Source organism: Equus caballus, chromosome 6 (genome assembly GCF_041296265.1).
Source record: "Equus caballus isolate H_3958 breed thoroughbred chromosome 6, TB-T2T, whole genome shotgun sequence".
NCBI classification, from domain to species: domain Eukaryota; kingdom Metazoa; phylum Chordata; class Mammalia; order Perissodactyla; family Equidae; genus Equus; species Equus caballus.
In genome coordinates this window covers 60701544-60726257 of record NC_091689.1, presented here as the reverse complement: position 1 = coordinate 60726257, position 24714 = coordinate 60701544, and the positions used below count along the sequence as shown (strand labels likewise).

Below are 24714 nucleotides of genomic sequence, written 5' to 3'. Positions count from 1 at the left end.
ATGTATGGGAGGGTATTAAATTGCTATTGCCTCTAAACGCAGGAGGCGGGAGAGGGGAGATGCGTGTCTGATTTAGTCCGTGGTACCTTAGTGGCATTTCCTGCAGCATCGATGACTGGCTGTGACCGCCCAAAATATTTCCTGTGAGTGCTGTCGACAGTTTAGAAGTAGCGGAAGTAAAATCAATGAATGAATCACCAAAGTAGGCGTATTGTGCACACACCAAAAAGTTCACAAAGTGGGAGCACTCAGACCAAAGCATGGAATGAGGCTCAGGGGTATATTGCTAGAAAGCACTTAATATAGTGAGAAGGTAGTGACTGTTTAGTCTTCACAGTGATTGGTTAAAATATTAGCATTTTCTTAAACGATAGAGAATTGATGAGTGGTTACCTCATATCAACCTTGGGAAACAGTGTAAGTTTTGCATATGATTTCCAGAGGCGTAAGCAAGAAATGTCCCAGGTCACGTTACTCTTACAAAATAAACTAAATTAAACTTTGTTTATATGACTAAAATGGTTTCGTCTGCTCAGTGAATTTTCAGGTCTGGTCTCTGTTTTTGATTTTAACAGTGCCTACCTTATACTTCTGACTGACAGACCTGCTATAGCTCGTTAATTTCTGAACATATTTTGTGTTGAAGTATCTTTTGCTGTTAGATCACATCATTTGGGAAAGGAATTTATGAGCAGTTTTTTAACAGTATAATCAAAGGAGTTGTTTAAAACTGGGGAAAAAATGGTTACAGGTTATCTTCTTTCATAAGAGTGGAGAAGGCCTCTGCTTTTGATTTCAGCAAACCTGAGCCTGCACTGTGTGTCAGGCACTTTGCTGGGCTATGTGAACACAAAGGTGAAGAGACTCAACCGCTGCCCTGCCCTGCTGGAAACCTTACAGTCTAGAGAAGGAGAATTAGATTTCCACAAAGTGATAAAGAGATATTTATGTAGCCAAAGAATTAGAAGTCCTTGGTTTACTCCCCTACTTAAATATCTTTTAGTGGTGTGGCTATTCCAAACTCCTTAGCAAGGCACAGAAGACCCTGCCTATTTTTCCAGCCTAGTGGTAGCTTCAGAATTCTACATTAGGATGGACGTAAGCTCAGCAGTCTGGGTAAGGGTAGGGTGATGCTGAAGCTACTTTTGGAGAACGTTCTAAGTTAGTTTTAGAAAATGTTGCTTGTCCGTATCAGAGTTGGGAGAGGTGTTCATGGGGATTACGGGCCATCTAAAGTTTCTACCCTCAAGTCTCATCTCCTGCCACTTGCTCATATGTATCTTAAGTTTTAGTCATTCATAGGTGTTTAGAATTCCTTACTATAAGCCATGTTTTTCCCCACTTCTGACCTTTTCCTGTTCTCTCCTTCTGAAATCTGACCCTTCCACACAGTACCAATTCCTCTTTAAAACTGAGCCTAAATGTAACTCTTTAAAGCAAGTATTCAGTAAAATGCTAAATGATTAATTTGAGTATTTATGTTGATGGATTTTGCTTAATCTGGGACATTTGAATCTATCCCACTTGTTATTTATAAGATAGGTTCTCTCATCCCAATTTTACAGATGGAGAAAGAGGCTGAGAGGAACAGGTTACTTAACTTCACTAAGATATCTCAGTAGTTTAGTGCGAAATCTGTTTAGCCTCAAAGCTTCAGTCTTTTTTGCTGCATTACTTTGTCTCTGGTGGATATTTGATGTTATTGATGTTGTACTTGTTATTATATGTTTACTGACTTTCGCCACTTCTCTGAAATCTAGTGGATGTTCCATAAAAATTTTCATGGAAAGAATCAATAGTCCTTACTGAAAGGTCACTGCAATATATAATTTACTTTTTAACACTTTTAATGCCTAGTAATGACAGATTATTATTGATTGAGCATTATCACTAGTACTGCCTTAAAGAAATTGTTACTATGTCTTTTTTTCCCCTATTTTTAGAAAGAAATTTGGATCTCCAATTCAATTTTAGAATGGCATCCGTTTCAGGTTAGTGGAAATGATTACATTGTGTAGTTCATTCTGTTCTGTTTGTAATTGCATGTTCTTTGAAAATAGTATTTGATTTTTTCTGTACCTTCCTCTCAATTTTGCTGTGAACCCTAAACTTCCCTAAAAAAGAGTTTTAATAAAAATAAGTAAATAAAAATAAATTTAAAAAATACTTGTTTTAAAAATTCTGATGATAGAAATGATGTTTTTTCAGATTTTTTTTTTATTGTGGTAAAATATACTTAAAATTTACCATTTTAACTATTTTTTTTTTCTGAGTAAGATTAGCCCTGAGCTAACACCTGCTGCCAATCCTCCTCTTTTTGCTGAGGAAGACTGGCCCTGAGCTAACATCCGTGCCAATCTTCCTCTACTTTATACGTGGGACGCCTGCCACAGCATGGCTTGCCAAGCGGTATGTAGGTCTGCACCCGGGATCCAAACTGGTGAACCCGGGGCTGCCGAAGCAGAATGTGTGTACTTAACCACTGTGCCACCAGGCCAGCCCCCATTTTAAGTATTTTTAAGCGTACAGTTCAGTGGTATTAAATGCATTCACATTGTTGTACAGCCATCACTAATATCTATCTCCAGAAGTTTCCTCATTCCAAACTGAAATCTGTACCCATTAAACAATAACTCTCCATTATTGCCTTCCCTGAAACCCCTGATAACACTAGTCTGCTTTCTGACTCTATAAATTTGACTCTCTGAATTCTAGGTATGTCATATAAAAGTGGAATCATAGAATATTTGTCCTTATGTGTCTGACTTATTCTACATAGCATAATGTCTTTGAGGTTCATCCATTTTGTAACATGTATATTTTTAAGGCTGAATAATATTCCACTGTATGTATATACCACCTTTTGTTTGTCTGTCAGTGGACATTTGAGTTGCTTCACCTTTTGGCTATTGTGAATAACACCCCTATGAACATTGATGTACAAATAACTATTTGAGTCCCTGCTTTCAGTTCTTTTGGGTATACACCTAGAAGTGAAATTGCTGGGTCACATGGTATTTCTATGGTTAATTTCTTTTTTTCAGGAAGATTAGCCCTGAGCTAACATCTGCCACCAATTCTCTAAGGAAGATTAGTCCTGAGCTAACATCTGTGCCCATCTTCCTCTATTTTATATGTGGGACACTTGCCACAGCATGGCTTGATAAGCAGTGCTCAGGTCTGCATCTGGGATCTGAACCGGTAAACCCTGGGCCACCGAAGTGGTGCATGCGTACTTAACCGCTACACCACTGGGCCGGCTCCACTATGTTTAATTTTTTGAGGAACTGCCATACTGTTGTCCATAGTGGCTGCACCATTTTACATTCCTACCAGCGATGCATAAGGGTTCCAAGGAATGATATGGTTTTTGATAGAATTCTAGGAACCAAAGAAATTATAAAGTAGAAAATATGAATCACTTCTAATCTCACTATGCAGATTAATACTGTAGCATTTAGATGTATTATTTTTCAACAAAATTTTTAACATTTTGGGGGCCAGGCCCCATGGCCTAGTTGTTAAGTTTGATATGCTCTACTTTGGCAGCCCAGATTGGGTTCCTAGATGTGGACCCACACCACTTGGTGGTGGCCATGCTTTGGCAGTGACCCACATACAAAATAGAAGAAGATTGGCACAGATGTTAGCTCAGGGCAAATCTTCCTCAGCAAAACAAAACAAAACAAAACAAAAAATACACACTTTAACATTTTGTACATATTGTTTTGTAATGTGATTTTTAAAAAACATAATGTAAATATAGAATATAAGTGTATTGTTAAATTCTATGTTGTAAATATTCTATTTTTAATATCTGCACTGTATTTTGTTTTGAAGTGACATTAAATGAATAATATTACTTGATCTTTTAGAATTGAACTTTTAGACTGTCTCCATTTTATTATTTATTTATTTGAACACTCCATTCAATTTATTGGAATGCTTTGTTTTTAATGCTGCATTACTAATATAATACAGAATGAAGAAAAAAGTTAAATCTCACTTCAAACAAATACCAGTCTAGTAGCATCCGTAAAATGGTACTTTTAGTCATGGCATGAAATACACATAAAACCTAAGACTATTTCTTGAGCATTTTCAAGTTGGAAAATCCATTATAAAAAGCTGGAAGATATTGCCAGGTTTACTCATTGAGTGCTTTTGATGCTGGGAAAATAAGAGACAGAATAACACCACAGTTATAACCTCTGGGACTCAAGAATCATTAAATGGTGGGACTGAAAATAGCTGTAGACTCCTTTGTCCAGAATTTGTAAAATTCCCTCTGTTTTCCAATAAAATAATTGAATCTCAACCATACATATTCTCTGAAGTAGTCTTTCTGTGTGTCAGCAGGAGCGCTCTCTCGGCTAGGTGTTTGCTAGAAATTAGCAGGAACAGCTTTTTTCCTCCGTTATCCTCTGGAAAAGATGTAAAACCAAACTGCCCAACTCTTTCTGTCCACTGCGCTGCCCTCTACTGGAGTACGTGAGCGATAAAGCCAGCAGGTCAATGTGACTTTGTTTTATAAGGTAGCACTGTAGATGTAAAATGTGAATGAGAAAAGGCATATCCCATGGCCCAGACAATTTGAACTTACCTGAATAAGCACAAAAAGAATCCTTTAGTAAGTTGGCTTTTACAGTGGGAAAAAATCAGCAGAGCGCTAATTCTACAAGGAAACGATTTCAGTGGTTTTGAGCGCTGGTAATAAAGCAGCTTTGTACATTATACAGTCAGGCTGCTTTTCAAGACCTTGGAGGCACATCTGGGCAAGAGTTGTAGTAATGGGTAGACTCTCATGTGAATCGTTTTGATGATTTGTATGTTAATACCAATCCCATTTTTGTGAGTCCATCTCCTCTGGATGTTTTTCTATGCATAAACATGGGTCGTAGTAGATACATGTTGAGTAGATCATATGCACGAGTTTCGTGCTACAAGTAGCAAAACTTTTCAGAGCTGTTACCTTTGTGAAGATTCATTTTAAGATAGCAAGATCTTTTCCTCTGTAGTTTATCCCCATGCCTGAGAGTTGCAGATGTAGGACCAGTTTAACAAAAAACACTCATAGAGGGTTCCAACTTCCCCATCTGGGGACGGGGCACAGGACTGATTCACATAGATACACAACTGTTCTGAGGCTACAGTTTAAGGAACTTTTTGGTGAAGTCAATGAGTCCGTGGATGGTTCGGGTTCACTCTACATCCCACTTTGTCGTCATGGTAGGGCTGTCTCCCACAGCCTTTAGCAGGATGTCACTTTTTTTCTTGGTGTCAGGTTCCTTTGTTCCGAGGGAGACTGCAGGGGAAGAAGGGGGCTCCAGAGTGGCTGTTCCTGGGGAGACCTCCATAGGTCCTTCGCCATCACAGCAGTTGAGGGAGGGAGCTGCAGCGTGGACGCTGGCTCCTCAGCCATCTTGCTTGGTCTGTTTCCATTTTTAAAACATAAAAAATGCTGTATTGAACATCTTTGAATCTACAGCCTTGTGTGCTTCTCTGTTTATTTCCTTAAGATAAGTTCTTATAAGTGGAGTTAAGTGTTTTTAAAGGGTAAAAGGAAAACGTCCATTCTGCCTTTTCCAGGCAGCTACTCTTGGTATTTTGATGTATTCCATCCATTATTTGTTTCTGTAAACTTGACCAGATTGTATTGTGCTTATCAGTGAGATCTCGCTATCTGTTTGGTTAAGAGGTGGGTGGCAGGGGTGGGGAACTTAAGCTATAGTGATTTTTCAGTCTTTTGTGAGGTATAGTGAATATGGCCTTTGCTGCATACTAGCTTCGGCAGTGGGAAACGAGGTTAGGTTCTTTTCAAACTTTAAAGAAATGGTTTTCTTAAATATGGAATCCTCTCCCCTCCCCCCAACTTTACAATTTATGTAAATATAAATATAAAAAAAATAGTTATGTAAGTTTTGGCTTTGTCTCACGACTCATTCTCACAGTCTAATTGTTAATAATAACTGGTAGCAATTTAAGTTCTATTAAATACTAACCCAAGTGTTCTTTACTTAGAGATGAAAATGGGGATTTAAGAGATTCAGTTCAATATGGTAATTTTTGGATTGTGTATGTTAGTTATTCTACTTAATAAGACTTCAAGCTTTATCAGTAGGATATGAGTTAAAAGTAACTGAATAATGAAATAGGTAAATTTTATTTAAGAAGAGATGCTTACTTTGAATAATTGCATTCACAATATTGTTGCCATTTCAGATAAACCCACCTCTTCTATTGTTCTACCCACTTCAACTATATTGGAAATGCCTCTTTGAAATTGCCTTCACACGGTTTGTTGCTTTGCATTTGATGGCTTCCATGGTGGCTAATCACTTTCCTTTCATTGTCAACTTCAGTTTGGGATGCTGGTAGAAAATGTGCTGTTTCTGAAGAGTGGTACCTCCCATGCCTCAGCTGTAAGCTTAGCAACGCTGGAGTGCCATCCGCACTCAATTCACTGTGCTCTTGAGCTATAGTAGCTGTGGCTTATAGTCCCTCTTCATTATGGATTGTTGAAATCCTTCACTTGACTCTTCAATCTCATCTCCTCTAGTAAAAGTCTTGTGTTGTACTTGCCAGCATTAGAAATGGTGTAATTTAGGGGCCGGCCCCGTGGCTGAGTGGTTAAGTTTGCATGCTCCACTTCGGCGGCCCAGGGTTTCCCTGGTTTGGATCCTGGGCACAGACATGGCACCGCTCATCTGGCCATATTGAGGCAGCATCCCACATAGCACATAGGACCTACAGCCAGAATATACAACTGTATACTGGGGGGCTTTGGGGAGAAGAAGAAGAAGGGGGAAAAAAAAAGATTGGCAGCAGATGTTAGCTCAGGTGCCAATGTTAGGGAAAAAAAGGAAATGGTATAATTTGAACAAAAACATTAAAAGACTCTGATTTATTACAACTAGCTATACTTTCTTACATTCTTAGTCAATCAGGAATTGGGTCAGTCAGCATGGGTTGACATTCACATCTCTGTCCGGTAGGATTTGATCAGAGAAGCAGAGCCACCGTGAGTGATGTAAGGCATTTGCTGTCGGGACTACACCTTATGTGATTATGGGGAGTGGCTGAGCTCTTTCTTGATGGGTGTTGCCTGTGTGTCTGGCACTGGGCCTAAAGTCAGCAGAGCCAGCAGTCGAGAAGAGAAGATGGATGTGCCGTGGGAAGTGCAAAAACAGGCAGCAACCTGTAAAGATGTTTCTTACCGGAACCTATATGGGGCTCTCATTGTCTCAAAGCCTCCAACTTGGATGATGCAGCAGACCCGTCAGAGAGCTGGTGTACTTCCACATGGAGGTGCGTACAGCCTGGCTGAGGCTTCCGAGAAGCTGAAGGAGGAGAACCAAGAGGACCTGGAGGAGCTGTGGGCCCTGCTGTTTCCCCAAGGATATCGAGCAGCCGCTGGAGTTGCTGACTTTACTCTGACCTTCTTAAATAAGGAAAATATACCTACTGCTTTGCTTCTACCTTCCAAATCTCTGCTTGCCCAACATGACACAACTGTCCCTTGTACAACCAAATATACACTGGCCTCTCCCCCAAAGAAGGCACATAGTCTTTTCATTCGTCTTTGGAAGATCCTCATTCCTCTTCATGCTGAATCACATCCCCCTTGATAGTTCTCTAACTTGAAATCTGCGATATAATATCAGCTACTGGAGACACATTTTATTTTAGATGTTAGGAGAATAGGAGAAGGGACCAAAATCAATCAGTGAATCAATCCATAACCCACCACCACCACCAAAAAAAAAAAAAACCCAAATGTGGTTTATGTATGAATATCTAAATCAGGAAGAAATGCTTATAGCTGTTGTAGTTCTCATTTCTCAGCTGGTCATGTGGTCGTAGTTATTTTATAACTACCTTCTTCAGCTTCCCATTCCGTATGCCTTTGCTCTCAGGAAGCACCTCACATGGCCCTGGGTCCTTGTGTGGTGGGGGCTTGCCTCGGTAGTTTGCTTGTATTTGGTTTTTGTAGTTCTCCATTAAGTTTAATCACAGGACATGGCAATACCCAAAGGCGTCCTAGAGGATCCCCTGCATTCCAAACCTACTCCTCCTTATCTCTATAGTGTCACAGCAATCCAATTTCCCTTTAATAGTCAGGATCAATCACCCCAGCCAATACTGTAACCCCCTCTATGCCTGTTAACTTACTGGCACGAGGAACCCAAAGTGGCCAAGAGGCAGTCAACTTCCAGTTAAATGGAACCATTGCTTTTTCCCCTGGTAGAAGCGTTTCTTCCTTGCAAAGTAAGACCTCTAGACCAACAGAGTCCAAAGTTTCAGGGATGGCAAGCAAACATTTCACTAGTGGATCACTAGAAGGTAATAATAAGAGGAGCCACTCCCATTTCCACCCCTGATTCCTGGGCCTATCAATCCTAGGTAGGGGAGAAACAAAACTATTCACTGTTTTGGTAGGTAAGGGCAGTTATACTGACTTCCGCTTGGTCATTTCTTCCATAATAGTCCTTACTAATGGGCAAAGGGACCAATGTGTGGATTTGGTCAGTTGCTGAATACATCTGTTCTAATTACACATTCTGGAACTGGGGAAATAGCCACCCAGTGGGTTAGAGGACCTCCTGGGCCCACTATATGATGGACCTGAGCAAAATGGCGTTGACCACCTGACTTGCATCAGTCCAGTCTATGATCTGACTGGTGAATCGCCATGGCATTTTGGTCCTCCAGGAATTATCAGTTTAGAGTTAATGTCTAGTAATGAGTTATTTTCCTGAGAAGTTGTTTTCCCTCCCCTAATACGCAGTTACCAGGATAAGTTTCTCTGGAGAAGGCTAATGGAAAGATTTACTACGTAAATGTTTAGCTGTGTAGTAGAATCCTTTCTCGAAGGTCCCCAACCTCCACTTTATTCAGCAGACTCTGGGTCTGTAAATTGGCTCATTTCTGGCAGCTGCTTGAAGGACTGTAACTCTGTCGTGGTGGTTCATATCAGTCTTCTGTTGACCAGAATGAGGGCTTTGTATTCTGCGTATACAAATCAAGTAATCTATTTCCATTTTAGGGGCATCATGATCAACCAGCCAATGCTGAGGATCTCTGTGGGTCAGACCATTCTGATTACTGCTTTTGCTCTTATTGCCTGTTATGGCAACCACATCTGCCTTTTCTTTGGTCATGAATTGAGTTAGTACCATTTAGCTCCAATACCTTGGAATCCGTCATTCTTAGTGATTCAGGTAGTCTAGTTCAAAGGCAGTACTTCCCACGATCATTCCTGGCTTACAGAGAACAGCCACTCCAGAACTCTTCAGGGATGCTTGGGGCTCCCCTCACTAATGTATTTCTCACAGCTTTGGTGAAGGGAGTGTCCTCTAGATCCTCCTTGTTGACCTGGGACAACAAGAGAGTGGGTGGTCAGTCCATCTGATAATCCACTCTGGCACTCCCATCTCCTTAAGCATCTGGATCCTGGCCTTTAAAGCATACCCAGGAAGTGCTAGTCCTTCAACTTCGTTGGACTCTATAACTGTGTCATTCCGTCCCAACTTTCTGATATTCATCTTTGGGGCCAGGTTTCTGACAACCAACTAAATAAATTATTAGATCCACTCCTGGCCACTATATTTAGCACACTCAATCCAGCATTTCTTATTGAGTCCATATCAATAACTTTAGCTTCTTTCAATATTATATTCTGTCCACCCTGATTTATTACCCTTAGGATCTCTTCCCACATATATTCCCTAGAATTATAGTGATATATATTGGCAAATGCAACTCTTTTGGTGTGTTTTGTGTCTTCTCACAGGTCAATTTTGTACCTCTTCCTCTTGAGTTTCCTAGCTCTTGAAGCTCTGGGGGCCAGGGGTGGGTGGGGCAGAACCTTAGGGGGATTAGCAATCCCTTGCAAGGCAACTACCTTAGGAAAGACCACTACAGGTATTTCAGGCAGAAGGAGGCTGAGAAAAGAGAGAAAGGGCAAAAGAGACTTGGTAGAATTTAGTGATTGAAGGTCTCCTGCTCCATTGGAATCGGCTCAGATATTCCCATCCCGACTGTGGAGTCTCACTCCTTCCTGATCAATGCACTAACTTTAACATAAGAGTCCCTGTGAGGTTGGGAATTCAGTTTGCATGGGAATTCAGTGATCTTGGCCCTGTAGCTACAGGAGATGAGGGTTTCCTTTTGGACAATCAAAGAAACTTCGAGGTCCCTTAATGCAGATCCTGTATTTCTCTCCTCAAGTTCTTCAGCATACTTAGAAGCAACCAATCAACCCCAGTATTCTCACAAAAATGTTCTGTGACAGCAAACACATGGTCACCCAGAGCCTGGCCTTCTCTTGATACTGATTATTGGTGTCTATAGATTATAATTTCAAAAACTCTACCTACTGCATGCCCTGGCATACCATTATTCCTTTTACCACTGCAAACAAGGGTCATTAATATTTTTAATTCTAATCAGATCAGAGACCCAATTCCAGCTGGCCCAGAAGCAATTCAGAAAACCTGCCTTTAAGTTTCTCTTCCTCTGGAACAACATTTGGTGTTGATTTAGGGTTTAATGAGAGAAGCTGAATCATTATAACTGATACAGGTGATTTATTATAGGGATTAGTCCTTACATGATCATGGGACAGGTTAAGCAGTCAACTGCTGGTCTTGAAGTCAAAAGTGCAGCAGTAGAGACAGGAAGATGGATGTTGAGTGTGCGAGGGTAAGGATGAGCTGAAATCCACAAGGACAAAGTGGAACCCATCTGTCTTTCATGGGAGCCGTGTTGGTGTGTCATTGCCCCCAGGGCTCTGACTTCCAGGATGCTGGTGCCCTGCAGAAGAGCTGGTGCCTTTGCCAAAGAAAGTTGCAGATGAACCTGGCCAAGGTTCTCTTCCTCAGAGAAGCTGACGAAGCTGTGGACCAAGCTGCTGCCCCAAGGAGATTCAGCAGGAGCTAGAGGAATTGGCTACTGTCCCATGCCAAAAGGTGAGCCAGCAGATCCATGAGAACGTGGGGGAGTCGCAACAGCACCTGACCCTACGCCGACCGTCCAAATGTCAATCTGGCTGCCATTTCATTTCCACCTCCCAAATCTCACGCAGAGCTCACTTGTGGCCAACCCTAACTGAGAATCATAGGGAAGGGAATTCTGGCAGTTGTTACAAAGCCACCATAATATCCAATTTAAATCATAACCATAAGATTTCATCTCATGGAAAGGCATTAAAGCTGGGCACTAATGCAGGCAGATGTTTTCCGAAGCACCATGGACATCTTTAAAATGTTTCTGGCTTCCGTTCATGTGGTGTCAAAAGAAATCTCATTTTGACCTTAATACTCGGATTGATTAGAATCATATGTTAAGGCTTCTTTTTTATTGAAGTATAATTGACATACAATATTATATTAGTTTCAGGTGTACAACATAGTGATTCAACATTTATGTACATTATAAATGATCACCACAGTAAGTCTACTTACCGTCTGTCACCCTACAAAGTTAATAGGATATTATTGATTATATTTTCCATGCTGTACATTACACCCCTATGACTTACTTATTTTGTAACTGGAATTGTATCTCTTGATCCCCTTCACCCATTTTGCCTACCTTCCAACCCCTCTGACTTCTGGTGACCACCTGTCTGTTCCCTGTATCTGTGAGTCTGGTTTTGTTTTTTTTGTTTATTTATTTTGTTTTAAAAATTCTATATATAAGTGAAATCATACGGTATTCGTCTTTCTCTGACTTATTTCACTTAGCATAATACCCTTGAGGTCATCCATGTTGTTGGGAATGGCAAGATTTCATTCTTTTTTAGAACTAAGTAATATTCCATATATGTATATATATAAATATATATCACATCTTTATCCATTCATCTGTTGATGTTAAAGCTTCTTTATAAGTTAGTTATGATAGAATTATAATGCCAATTCCAATAGCACACTTGATTTCTCTTTTTACTGTGATGTCATCTTGTTTATAATCACTGACTTTTTATCATGCAACCATATGAAACCAAATATGAATGTTTTTGTGAAATAATAGCTAAATACTTAGGGGACTACTTTTAAATAGCTTCCTTTTGCTTCAAAGTCTGGTCACTTTGCTTAAATGATTTAAGAGATTGTTGGATTGCTGCCCTACAACATAATAAAAATAATAATTATCATTTATTAAATGCTTAACTGTGTACCAGGTACCATGTTAAGAACCTTCAGCACAAGCAGAGGCACTTACAACTAGAATATACAGCTATGTCCTGGGGGGCTTTGGGAAGAAGAATCAAAAAAAAAAAAAAGTTTGGCAACAGGTGTTAACTCAGGTGCCAATCTAGAAACAAAAGAATTTTCAATGTGTTATCTCACTTAATTCTTTATAATAATACCATGAAAGCTATGTATTATCCCCATGTTACATTTGGGTAAAATGAGGCCTAGTTAAATACCTTAGCCTGAGGTCACTCAGCAGGTAGGAAGAGGACCTAAGATTTAACTCAGGTCTGTGTGACTCGAAAACACGTGCTCTTAACCTCTGTGCCATGCTACTGTAATTTTGTCTGTATGATTTAGATGGTGAGGAATATCCAAAGATCAATAAGGAAACCTAAAATTGTAATTAACTCTGTCTTGTCATTGTGTCTTTTTTCCTGCCTTGTAGCTCTAACTGAGGAATTGGATTCTGTAACCAGTGAACTACATGCAGTAGAGGTTCAACTTCAAGAACTTCTGGAAAGGCAACAAGAGCTTATTCAGAAAAAAAACATCCTAACAAACAGAATAAAGCAGAGTTTAGAGGATTGTGGTGCTGGGGAAAGCAACGAATGTGATTCTTCACCTGCTGCTTGGAATAGAGAAGGTTTACCCTCTTTTTCTTTGCTAGTTTTGTTTCTTCTCGTTTCTTTAAACTGGAGTTCACTCAGTGTGCATGGGTCATTGCGTTCCAGGGGGCTTACAGGTGAAACAGGCCGTTCCTTATGTGGTGTGGGAAACTTGTAGGCGGACCATTCTTTACCCACATTCTTTTATTATTTAGGCTTTATTATTTTTTGCAAATATGGTTCTAGCAACATTAATCAATGCTTGGAAGAATAAGATATTTATTTTAACTAAATTTTCTAAGTTTTAACTAGAAAACAAGCAATTAAGAAAAAAATTCAAACTCCTTGCCAAGGTCTAGTTCCTTTTCCCGCCCTAGTGAACACACCTTTCTTGATTCAAGATCCTGCCACGCATCATGTTTATCCTTAATTATAAAGGAATAGTGTAACTCTCGAAGGAATTGCCATGCTTTTGTGGGCCGGTTTTCCAGTGATTCACGTCTGAACAAGATATTTACACCAAAAATTCCAGATAATTGTTAACTGTGTTCATGATATTTGAGTTTTTTTGATACTATGAATTCTCTGATCAACATTCATATTGTTTTTCAAATATCTGATCAGGCATCTTCCTCTTCCCTGTAGGTTAACTCTGAGCTGGCACATGTTTTCATTTTCCAGTGTACTATTTCTTATGATATATCATTACATTTGTTTTTGCTTAGCTTAGTGAGTTAAACTAATCTCAAAATTACTTAAAAGTTAAATTTTGTATAGTATTAAAATTCTTATCTGTGTTTATCGGTTCTTTATTATAAAAGCAGCCATTCATGTTTGTGTCTCGTTTATAATCCTAAGTAATTCTAATAGGTTTAGCTTATTTTTCTCTTTCTAGATTTTCCATGGTCTGGTAAAGTTAAAGACGTTCTGCAAAATGTCTTTAAACTGCGGGTGTTCAGACTGCTTCAGCTTGAAACTATTAATGTAACAATGTCTGGAAAGGAGGTATTTCTTGTTATGCCTACAGGAGGTGGAAAGAGTTTATGCTACCAGTTACCAGCTTTATGTTCAGATGGTATGTATTAATAAAGTTTAATTTTAAGTTGAAGAAATGTCATTTCTCTGAATATATTTTTAAGTCTTTAAAAAACAATTTCTAACCGTACTTATCTAAATATCCAGTGCATTTTTGTTGTATTTATCTGTATTAACAGACATTTAAAGGGTTCACTTAAAGAGAGAACGTTCAAGACTCTGAGAATAGTTAATTCTTTTATTTGGTTCCTGAAACATAATTAAAAAGAATGTCGTAGGAGGAAAAGCACTAGAAAAGGAATCGGTAGAACTGGGTTCTAGTTGTAGGTCTTCACTGAGTGTCTGCTGTGGTGTTAGGCACTGGACGTAGAGTAGTGAGCAAAGTGGGCATGGTCCACTCGTTTGCACAGAGCTCATGACGTAGAGCAGCGCTTTGTCAAACTTTAATGTGCATAAGAATCACCTGGCGATCCGATTAACATGCAGATTCTGTTTTAGTGTGAGACCCAAGATCTAGCATTTCTAACAAGCTCCCAGGTGATACTGATGCTGTGGTTTGGGGGCTACTAAGGGTATAGAGCAGGGGTCAGCAAACTTTTCCTTAAAGAGCCAGTCAGTAAATATTATAGGCTTTGTGGTCCGTACGGTCTCTGTGGCAACTACTGAACTCTGCCACTGTAGCATGAAAGCAGCCATAGACAATAGGTAAACAAATGGATGTGGCCGTGAGCCAACAAAACCTTCTTTACAAAAACAAGCAGCTGCCCCTTAGTTTGTTGACCCCTGGTCTAGAGAATACCGGTAATTGCAAGCAATTGCAGTAAGTGTTTTGTGATAAAGGTTTAATAGGATAAAGGGTAAAGGAATTCGATCAGTGCACAGATCTCCTCTAGCGGCTGTCAGGGAAGGCTGTCCTGAGGGAGTGGCATTTGAGCTCAAAGCTAAAGGGTAAACAGGCAAAAAAAGATCAGAGGAGGAAGGAAGAGTGTTCGTGCAGGGGAGCAGTATTGGTGAGAGCCCAAAAGTAGGAGAGAACATGCATGATAAGGTGTATTCAATAACCTGGAAAAATTTTAGTGTGGGGGGCAGTGAGGGGCAAGACAGGTGCTAAGATTCTTGAAAGATATTTTTTGGACTTTTCCTTAGATTAGTGGGAAGTCATTGAAGGGTTTTATTCAGGTAGCAGGCTTGTCAGATTTGTGGTTTAGAAGGATAATTCCAGCAGGTAGAAGAATTCCAGAAATATTTAGGAGGTAGATTCTGTAGGACTTGGTATTCATTGGCTGGGGCGCAGGAGAAGGGATAGTCTAGAATCATGCCCAAATTTTAGGCTGGGACAGATGTTGAAGTTGGTCCCTGAAATAGGGTACATTGGAGAAAGAACTTATTTGGGAATAGAGAGAGAGGGAAGATGATGAATTCAATTTGGGGCATGTTGAATGTATGATGCCTGCAAGACATCCAGGTGGAGTTGTCCTGTGAGTAGGAGAATGTTTGGGTGTAAAGCTTGGGTCTGAGAGATCTGAGTTAGCTGAGTTGGAGGCTGTTAGTGTGGAGATGGCTATTGAAGCCGTGGGAGTGAATTATATCATCTGGAGCAGCATGGGAAGAGAAGAGGCCCTAGAACAGAAAGCAGAACATCAAGAGTTTAGGGATAAGCGGAGAAAGAGGACCTTGCAGAGAAGGCTGAGAAGGAGTAGCAAAGTGTACGAGGATAATTAGGAGAGTATGGTGTTCTTAGAAGCATAGAGAAGGGAGTATTTCAAGGCGGGAGTAGTTAATAGTGAACAATGTTGGCAAAAGGTCAAATAAGGACTCGAAAGTTCCATTGGATTTAGTGACAAGGGACTCATCTATGACCTTGGCTGGAGCAATTTCAGTGAAGTATTGGGTGGAAACCAAATAGCAATGGCTTAGAAAAGAGTAGTAGTTGAGGAAGTGGAATTGGTGAATGGCACACTCTTTGGAAAGAACTGCTATGAAGAGAAAAAGAGAGGGGCCCCTGAATTAGGTGTCTAGGTTTTTCTTTTTAAAGATCAGAGAGACTTGACCATGTTTAAATATAATGAGAAGGTGCCAGTCATGAGGGAGAATGTGAAAAGAAAGGAGAGAGACTAATGGAGAGGGCAAATCCCTGATGAGATCTTAATCTAAGTATATTTTTTGTACTCTCTATCCCAGTTATTTTAAGTAACAAACTACAGAAACAAAAATCGTATGATTTTAACAATGCAGAATGGCTTTTGTAGCTGTGAACAGTTTGATTTATAAGAAAAAGGGCATATATTACTAGAACTTCATTCATTCAATAAACTATTCACTGATTTCTACTCAGAATGAATTAATCTGGTATAGTAAGTGGAAGAATACTCATGTAACTACATTGTTAATTATGCAGGTTGCTATGTTTGTTTGGAAAGCTTTGGAATAACATTTTCCTGATGTAACTGGATAGTGTTTGACTTGATATATGTTATTTTACTGAGGTTACCAACACTGCTTGTTAAAAATGATAGTAAATTCAAAATGGTAATATCTGTCTTTATTTTTATATGACTGAATAAGGGAGGAGATTTTTGTTTAATCTTATATTTGCTTGTTTGGCTTCTGATCACTTATTCACATCTACCTCTTTTGTTAATGAGGGTAAGAAATAGGTAGTATATTGCTGAGGCTGTATTGAAAATTAGTCTGAATTGATGCTTGGTGCTCACAAGTTATGATAAAGAAGGTGAATAGTTGAAACTCATTCTGGAGGTGGTGTAAAACTTAAAGTGGATGTTTTCTCTTTTAGGTTTTACCCTTGTGATTTGCCCATTGATCTCTCTTATGGAAGACCAATTAATGGTTTTAGAACAATTAGGAATTTCAGCTACCATGTTAAATGCTTCTAGTTCTAAGGTATGTTTCTGTGACTTTTTTTGAATTTAAACTCTTCATTGAAGTAGGAGCCTTAGCTACAGTCGAGTTGCTTGTAAAATTATAACTGATAACTGTTTATATCAGGAGTCGCAAACTATCGCTCATGGTCCAGCTCTAGCCCACTGCCTATTTTTATATGGTCTGTGAGCTACGAGTGGTTTTTATATTTTTAAGTGGTTAAAAAAAATCAAAAGAGCAATGATATTTTGTGAAGTGTGAAAATTAAAAGGAATTCAGATTTCAGTGTTCCTCAATATAAGTTTTATTGGAACACAGCCATGCTTCTTCATTTACGTGTTGTTTATAACTGTTTTCACACTATCTCTGCAGAGTTGAGTAGTTGACTGGAAGGCTCACAAAACCTAATATTTATTATCTGGCACTTTCAGTAAGCATTTGCTGATCTATTTTATATTATCCGTTATAAAATAATAAGCAAGAATTTCTAATTGTGCAATATAAGTAAATACAAAAAGTGAATTACTAAGAAGATACCCTATCCCTGTGGAATTTCCTCTGGTTCGGAATGGACTCTCTTACCTTCATCTGTTGAATAAAGCATTTCCCAGCTATTCTTTTTTTAAAAGCGTATTATTGAAATTTTCAAAAGTATACGAAAGTGGGGAGAATAAAACTTCTATGTACCGATTAACCACCTTTAACAGTCATCAATATATAGCTAATCTTTTTTCACCTATACACCCTGAATTTTCCCTCCCCTCTCTCCCTTGGTTTCTTTATTTGAAACAAACCCCAGACATCATATCATTTCAATTGTAACTTCTTCAGTGTGTATCTGTAACTTAAAAAAAAAAAAACTAAAATGCTATCATCACACCTAAAAATCTTGATATCAGTTCCTTAAAATCACCAAATAAAAATATTCAGATTTCTCTGTCTCATCAAATCTTATTTTTTTTTAATCAAGGCCCAGATTAGATTCATGCGTTATGATGTTTTTGGTTGATATATCCATAGGTTCCCCTTATTTCTTTTTTGTTTCCCATGCAAATTATAAATTATTTGTTGAAGAAAGCAGGGTCGGTCTTGTAGTTTCCCACATTCTAGACTTTCCTGATTGCATCCTTGTGATGGTGTTTAGCTTGTTCCTTTTAATTAGAATTAAAAGCTTGATTGTATTTGGGCTGTTTATTTTTTTATTTTCTTTTGCAAGGGTATATTTCCCATGGCATCACTTGGGAGGTACCTAACACCTTATTTTTTTTGTGACCTTAGGCTTGATCAGAGGGGTCAGGTGGTCTCTGTCTGCTCTATAATTATCAAGTTCTCTGTCAGCTCTTAATTTGATGGTTTTAGCAGCCACTGATGATTATTGCCTAGCTTAGAGCTGTTAATTAATTAAGGGATTACAAAATGATGATTTCTATCACTCATTCTTCATATATTAACTAGACTTTTTCTATAAAGAACTTTTTCCTTATTAACTCTTTGCAGATTGGAAATTATTTCCCTTTCCTTACCAGTTTTTAGAAAGAGGTGGTTTTCTAGCATTCTCCAAAGGTGGTCAATAAGATTTTTTTTTTTAAGAATCATTCTAAACTTACGGATTTTTAACATATTTGATATATTTTAATTCATAGTTGTTATTTTTTATGCTGAAATAGTCCCATCTTTGAGCGGTGAGAGCCTCTTTAAGTTGGCTTCTGAATCTTTTTCCTTTACCCCATAGCGTTTGCCTCCCCATAGCTTTTGCCTCCTTGCTTCTTTAAAACTTTTTTGGCGAGAAAGACTGTCGCTGAGCTAACATCTGTTTTTGTTTTTTTGTTTGAGGAAGATTGTTGCTGAGCCAATATCTGTGCTAATCTTCCTCTATTTTATGTAGGATGCTGCCACAGTGTGGCCTGACGAGAGGTATTAGGTCTGAGCCGGGGATCCAAACCTGCAACCCTGGGCCGCCAATGCAAAGCTTGCAAACTTAACCTCTACGCCACCTGGCCGGCTTCACTCCTTGCTTTCTTTTATAATAAGATACTCCATGGTTGAGACTGGCCCGGTCTTCTGGTTGTGCTGTGTGGGACACCGCCTCAGCATGGCTTGATGAGCGGTACCGTGTCCACACCCAGGATCCGAACCGGCGAAACCTCGGGCTGCCGAAGCAGAGCACATGAACCTAACCACTCGGCCACGGGGCCGGCCTCTGGAGTGTCTTCACATTCATTTTTTGTTCTTTTTTGTGAAATGAGATTATTCTTTTATCAACAATTTGGATGTAAGTAAATAACTAAAATGCTATTTACACAGCTGCCATGAAGTTTAGTACTGGGACATGGTCTTGATTTTAATGAACTAAATATCTGCTGCTAAAACAGCCTGAGGCTGTTACTTCTGAGTCATGAACGTCTTCATTTACCACTTAGTAGTGCAGCCTGCTGGCTTCGTTCTACTCTCACTGTGTCTGGTTTTCCTTTGAATAGGAGCATGTGAAATGGGTTCATGCTGAAATGGTAAATAAAAATTCCAAGCTCAAGCTAATTTACGTGACTCCAGAGAAAATTTCAAAAAGCAGAATGTTTATGTCAAGACTAGAGAAAGCCTATGAAGCAGGGAGATTTACCCGAATTGCCGTGGATGAAGTTCACTGCTGTAGTCACTGGGGACATGATTTCAGACCTGGTATGTATGTTGTATCTAGAAAACTCCTTGATGCTAGGGACTATTTTCCTCTTCATCTCTACATGATGGAAATCCCTGCTTCCATTAAAATTATCTTTTCAGGTAGTTATTACTCATTTTTCTCTTGCTTTAATATAAGGGGAGCCAAGAGGCATAATCTTTAATCTCTAATTGCCTTTATCCTTTAAACGTATGTTTATTAGCAAATAATATACTCTTCCATCTTTAACCATGAAGATTTACTGACCTCCAGGTTCTCCTTCAGATCTGTTGAGGAATTTGGGTCTGCTTCAAAGCTCTCTTCTTTAGTCACCATTCTGAGTGTCGTTAGCATCCACTTTAGAATCTGCACCCAACAATTCCTCAGTGTTAAAGTTCTGTGGGATATTTTAGTAACCCTTTTCTTTACTCCTCCAGCCTAATCCTATGGTCATAGCCTGAAGCAGATTACTCAGATTTATTCTATTAAAAAAAAAATTAAATCCTGCTCCATGATTTCAACCTCTTTCCCACCTGCCTTCACACTCACGTGGACCTCCCCGGTTCCTGTGTAGGCCCTCCTTGTGTTTGTCCGTGGCTCCAGTACCCACATGATGGTCTCTCCGTTTCCCATCCAGACTCCCTGCTGTTGCCACTTCTGTTCTCTTTCTCCTGGATTGCCTGGCATTTCACCAGTCTGCTCGAGGCCCTGTGCCAGACTGAGATGCTGAATCATCCAGGCTTCTGCTTTCCCCATTTCTGCCGTTTGGCTGCTAAACATTGTCAGAAAAAAATTGCATAGCTGCATGAATTTGCATGTCAGTTCAGCTTTCATCATGCCTGGCTATCCTTTACTTGTCCCAATTTCATCTCCTTTATACATTTCTCCTGACAAGCTTTCCATACTATTAACTTTCTCTTTAGGCCCTAAGTCATACTTAGCAGATGCCTGCTACTTCCCAGAAAATAGGTGCCGTCAGGAATGGACATCTCTTGTCCCTTCCTTTTTAAAAATTTTTTTAAAGCAAAAAGGACCATTTCTTCATAAGGGTAACGATGACCACTCCCACTTCATCCTTTCCTGCCCTCTTAAGATCTTGCTCTGTCGAGGTCCTCACTCCTGCATCTTCCATCTCCTTAAAATCAAACACGTAACTGAGATGCCCTTCTGAGCCTTTCTGCGCCTTTATGGTCTTGCCCTATTTCTGTTCTTCCTTTCACCTCACCTTCTGATCTCACCATCTCCATTTCTCACCTTTCTTCCTTTGTGAATTCGTTGAATCATGCTCCTGCCTCCACCACTCTACTCAGAGGTTGCCAGTGACCCCATTTCCCACTGGCTTAGTGCAGTGGTCTCGTCTTCCTTCCTCTTCCCACCTAACTTCAACAGCATTACATTCTGCTCGCCTCTCACCTGCTGCTTTCTCCTCCCTTGGTTACTATGATGTAATGCTTTTGATTTTGTTCCTTTCCATTCTCACCTCCTTCACCACCTCCTTTGTTCTTCCTTTGCCACCTCCTTAAATATTAGTGTTCCCTATGGTTGTGATCTGTCTTCACCTTTTCTTACTCTTCCCCAAGCATAGTAAACGTGTGGCCTGAAGACAGAATTCTCTGCCTTCAGAATTATTTGGGGCACAGGTGTTTTTTAAAATTTGAATTAAATGCCTTAGGCAGCATATACACTGTGCTTTCTGCTAAGGACCCTGCTGTCTTAACCAGACTGCTCCACAGAGCTGTTACCTGGTAGCCACTGAAAATGTCAGATTTCTGACCTTTGACCTATATTTCCAACCCGAGTGGCTGATCACTTATGATAATTACCATTGCTTATGTATTACCATGACTTGTGTCACCTCTGCTGATCTGCTGCCAAGCTGTAATAAATTATTCCTGTGTCTAATTATCTTTCTCTTAAATTTTAGATTTATATTCCTAATTGTTTATTGGAAATGTATTTGTTTTTAATTTTTTAATTGAAATATAATTGACGTATAATATTGTATTAGTTTTAGGTGTACAACGTAATTATTTGAAAGAGATACATATATATAATGAAATGATTACCACAATAAGTTTAGTTAACATCCATCACCACACAGTTACACATTTTTTTTCTTGTGATAAGAACTTTTAAGATTTATTCCCCTTAGCAACTTTCAGATATACAATATAGTATTATAACTATAGTCACCATGCTGTACATTACATCCCCAGGACTTATTTATCTTATAACTGGAAGTTTGTACCTTTTGACACCTTTACCCATTTTGACTGCTCCCTGTGTCTTGCAACCACCAGCCTGTCCTCTGTATGTTTGAGTTTGGTTTTTGTTTGTTTTTTTACATTCCACCTATAACTGATACCATACAGTATTTGTTTTTCTCTGTCAGGCTTAATATCACTTAGCATAATGCCTTCGAGTTCCATCCAAGTTGTTGCAAATGGCAGAATTTGTTTTTTATGGCTGAATAATATTCCATTGTGTGTGTGTGTGTGTGTGTGTGTGTATCGTATTTTCTTTATTTATCTGTCGACAGACACTTAGGTTGTCTCCATGTGTTGGCTGTTATAAATAATGCTGGAGTGAAGTGGGGGTACAGATACCTATCGTGATTTCATTTCCTTCGGATAAATACCCAGAAGTGGAAATGCTAGATCATATGGTAGTTTTATTTTTAACTTTTTGAGGAACCTCCATACTGTTTCCCATAGTGGCTGCACCAATTTATATTCCCGACAACAGTTCACCAGGGTTCTCTTTTCTCCAACACTTGTTATTTTTTTTATTTTTGGTGATAGCTATTTTAACAAGTGTGAGGTGATACCTCATTGTGGTTTTGATTTGCGTTTCTCTGATGATTAGTGATGTTGAACACCTTTTTATGTACCTGTTAGCCATTTGAATGTCTTTGGAAAAATGTTTATACAGGTTCTCTGCTTATTTTTTAATCTGATTGTGTTTTTGCTATTGAGTTGTATAAATTCTTTCTATATTTTGGATATTGAACCCTTATCAGATATATGATTTGCAAATATTTTCTCCCTTTCTGTAGGTTGCCTTTTCATTGTTGATGGTTTCACGTGCTGTACAGAAACTTTTTGGTTCGATGTAGTCCCAGTTTATTTTTGCTTTTGTTGCCTTTGCTTTTGGTGTCAAATCCAAAAAATCATTGCCAAGACTGATGACAAGGAGCTTACCTCCTATGTTTTCTTAAGGAATTTTATGGTTTCAGGTCTTACATTAAACTTCTTAATCAATGTTGAGTTAATTTTTGTGTTTGCTGTAAGATAAGCGTCCAGTTTCACTCTTTTGCATGTGGCTGTCCAGTTTTCCCAGCACCATTTATTGAAGAGACTGTCCTTTCCCCATTGTTCTTGGCTCCTTTGTCGTACATTAATTGACCATATATGCATGAGTTTATTTCTGGGCTCTCTATTTTGTTCCATTAATCTATGTGTCCATTTTTTATGCAAATATCATACTGTTTTGATTACTGTAGCTTTGTAATGTAGTTTGAAATTAGGAAGCATGGTGCCTCCAGCTATGTTTTTCTTTCTCAGGATTACTTTGGCTATGGGGTCTTCTGTGGTTCCATACAAATTTTAGGATTGTTTTGTCTATTTCTGTGAAAAATGCCATTGGAATTTTGATAGGGATTGCATTGAATCTGTAGATTGCTCTGGGAAGCGTGGACATTTTAGTAATGTTAATTCTTCCAGTTCATGAGCATGGAATATCTTTCCATTTATTTGTGTCTTCTTCAATTCATTTTCATCAGTGTCTTATGGTTTTCAGTACATAGGTCTTTCACTTCCTTGGTTAAATTTATTTCTAGGTATTTTATTCTTTTTGATGCAATTGTAAATGGAATTGTTTTCTTTTTTTTTTTTAGGTAGTATTTTTTTTTATTGAGTTATTGATAGGTTACAATCTTGTGAAATTTCAATTGTACATTAATGTTTGTCAGTCATGTTGTAGGTGCACCACTTCACCCTTTGTGCCCACCCCCCACCCCACCTTTCCCCTGGTATCCACTAAACTGTTCTTGGTCCATAGTTTTAAATTCCTCATATGAGTGGAGTCATACACAGATTATCTTTCTCTCGCTGGCTTATTTCACTTAACATAATTCTCTCAAGGTCCATCCATGTTATTGCAAATGGAATGATTTTGTTCTGTTTTGCAGCTGAGTAGTATTCCATTGTATATATGTACCACATCTTCTTTATCCATTCGTCTGTTGATGGGCACTTAGGTTGCTTCCACGTCTTGGCTATTGTAAACAGTGCTGCAATAAACATTGGGGTGCACAGGACTTTTGGGATTGCTGACTTCAGGCTCTTTGGATAAATACCCAGTAGTGGGATGGCTGGATCGTATGGTAGTTCTATTTTTAGTTTTTTGAGGAATCTCCATACTGTTTTCCATAGCGGCTGCACCAGTTTGCATTCCCACCAGCAGTGTATGAGGGTTCCTTTTTCTCCGCAACCTCTCCAACATTCGTTGCTATTAGTTTTAGATATTTTTGTCATTCTAACGGGTGTAAGGTGATATCTTAGTGTAGTTTTGATTTGCATTTCCCTGATGATCAGCGATGATGAGCATCTTTTCATGTGCCTATTGGCCATCAGTATATCTTCTTTGGAGAAATGTCTGTTCTTGTCTCCAGCCCATTTTTTGATTGGGTTGTTTGATGTTTTGTGGTTGAGTTGCGAGAGTTCTTTATATATTAAGGATATTAAGCCTTTGTCAGATATATGACTTGCAAATATTTTTTCCCAGTTAGTGGGTTGTTTTTTTGTTTCAATCCAGTTTTCATTTGCCTTGAAGAAGCTCTTTAATCTGATGAAGTCCCATTTGTTTATTCTTTCTATTGTTTCCCTTCTCTGAGAAGGCATGGTGTCCGAAAAGATCCTTTTAATGCTGATGTCAAAGAGTGTACTGCCTACGTTTTCTTCCAGAAGCCTTATGGTTTCAGGTCTCACCTTTAGGTCTTTAATCCATTTTGAGTTTATTTTGGTGAATGGTGAAAAAGAATGGTCAATTTTCATTCTTTTACATGTGGCTTTCCAGCTTTCCCAGCACCATTTGTTGAAAAGACTTTCTTTTCTCCATTGTATGCCCTCAGCTCCTTTGTCAAAGATACGCTGTCCATAGATGTGTGGTTTTATTTCTGGGCTTTCAATTCTGTTCCATTGATCTGTGCACCTGTTTTTGTACCAGTACCATGCTGTTTTGATTACAGTAGCTTTGTAGTATGTTTTGAAGTCAGGGATTGTGATGCCTCCCGTTTTGTTCTTTTTCCTCAGGATTGCTTTAGAAATTCGGGGTC

The 24714-nt window shown here is 39.0% G+C and overlaps 1 protein-coding gene across 2 annotated transcripts in view; it reads left to right on the top strand.

Moving 5' to 3' along the window:
- Positions 1 to 24714, top strand: part of RECQL (RecQ like helicase) — a 48043-nt gene that overhangs the window by 593 nt on the left and 22736 nt on the right. Inside the window, exons 2-6 of one of the 2 annotated variants that reach the window (XM_001502159.5) lie at positions 1944 to 1991; positions 12649 to 12846; positions 13704 to 13883; positions 16638 to 16744; positions 19201 to 19399. In XM_001502159.5, the coding sequence (XP_001502209.3) occupies positions 1944 to 1991; positions 12649 to 12846; positions 13704 to 13883; positions 16638 to 16744; positions 19201 to 19399 (732 nt within the window). Of the gene's footprint in view, positions 1 to 1943; positions 1992 to 9345; positions 10971 to 12648; positions 12847 to 13703; positions 13884 to 16637; positions 16745 to 19200; positions 19400 to 24714 lie in introns of those variants that run through there. The other variant, XM_023643215.2, reaches the window with a different exon arrangement.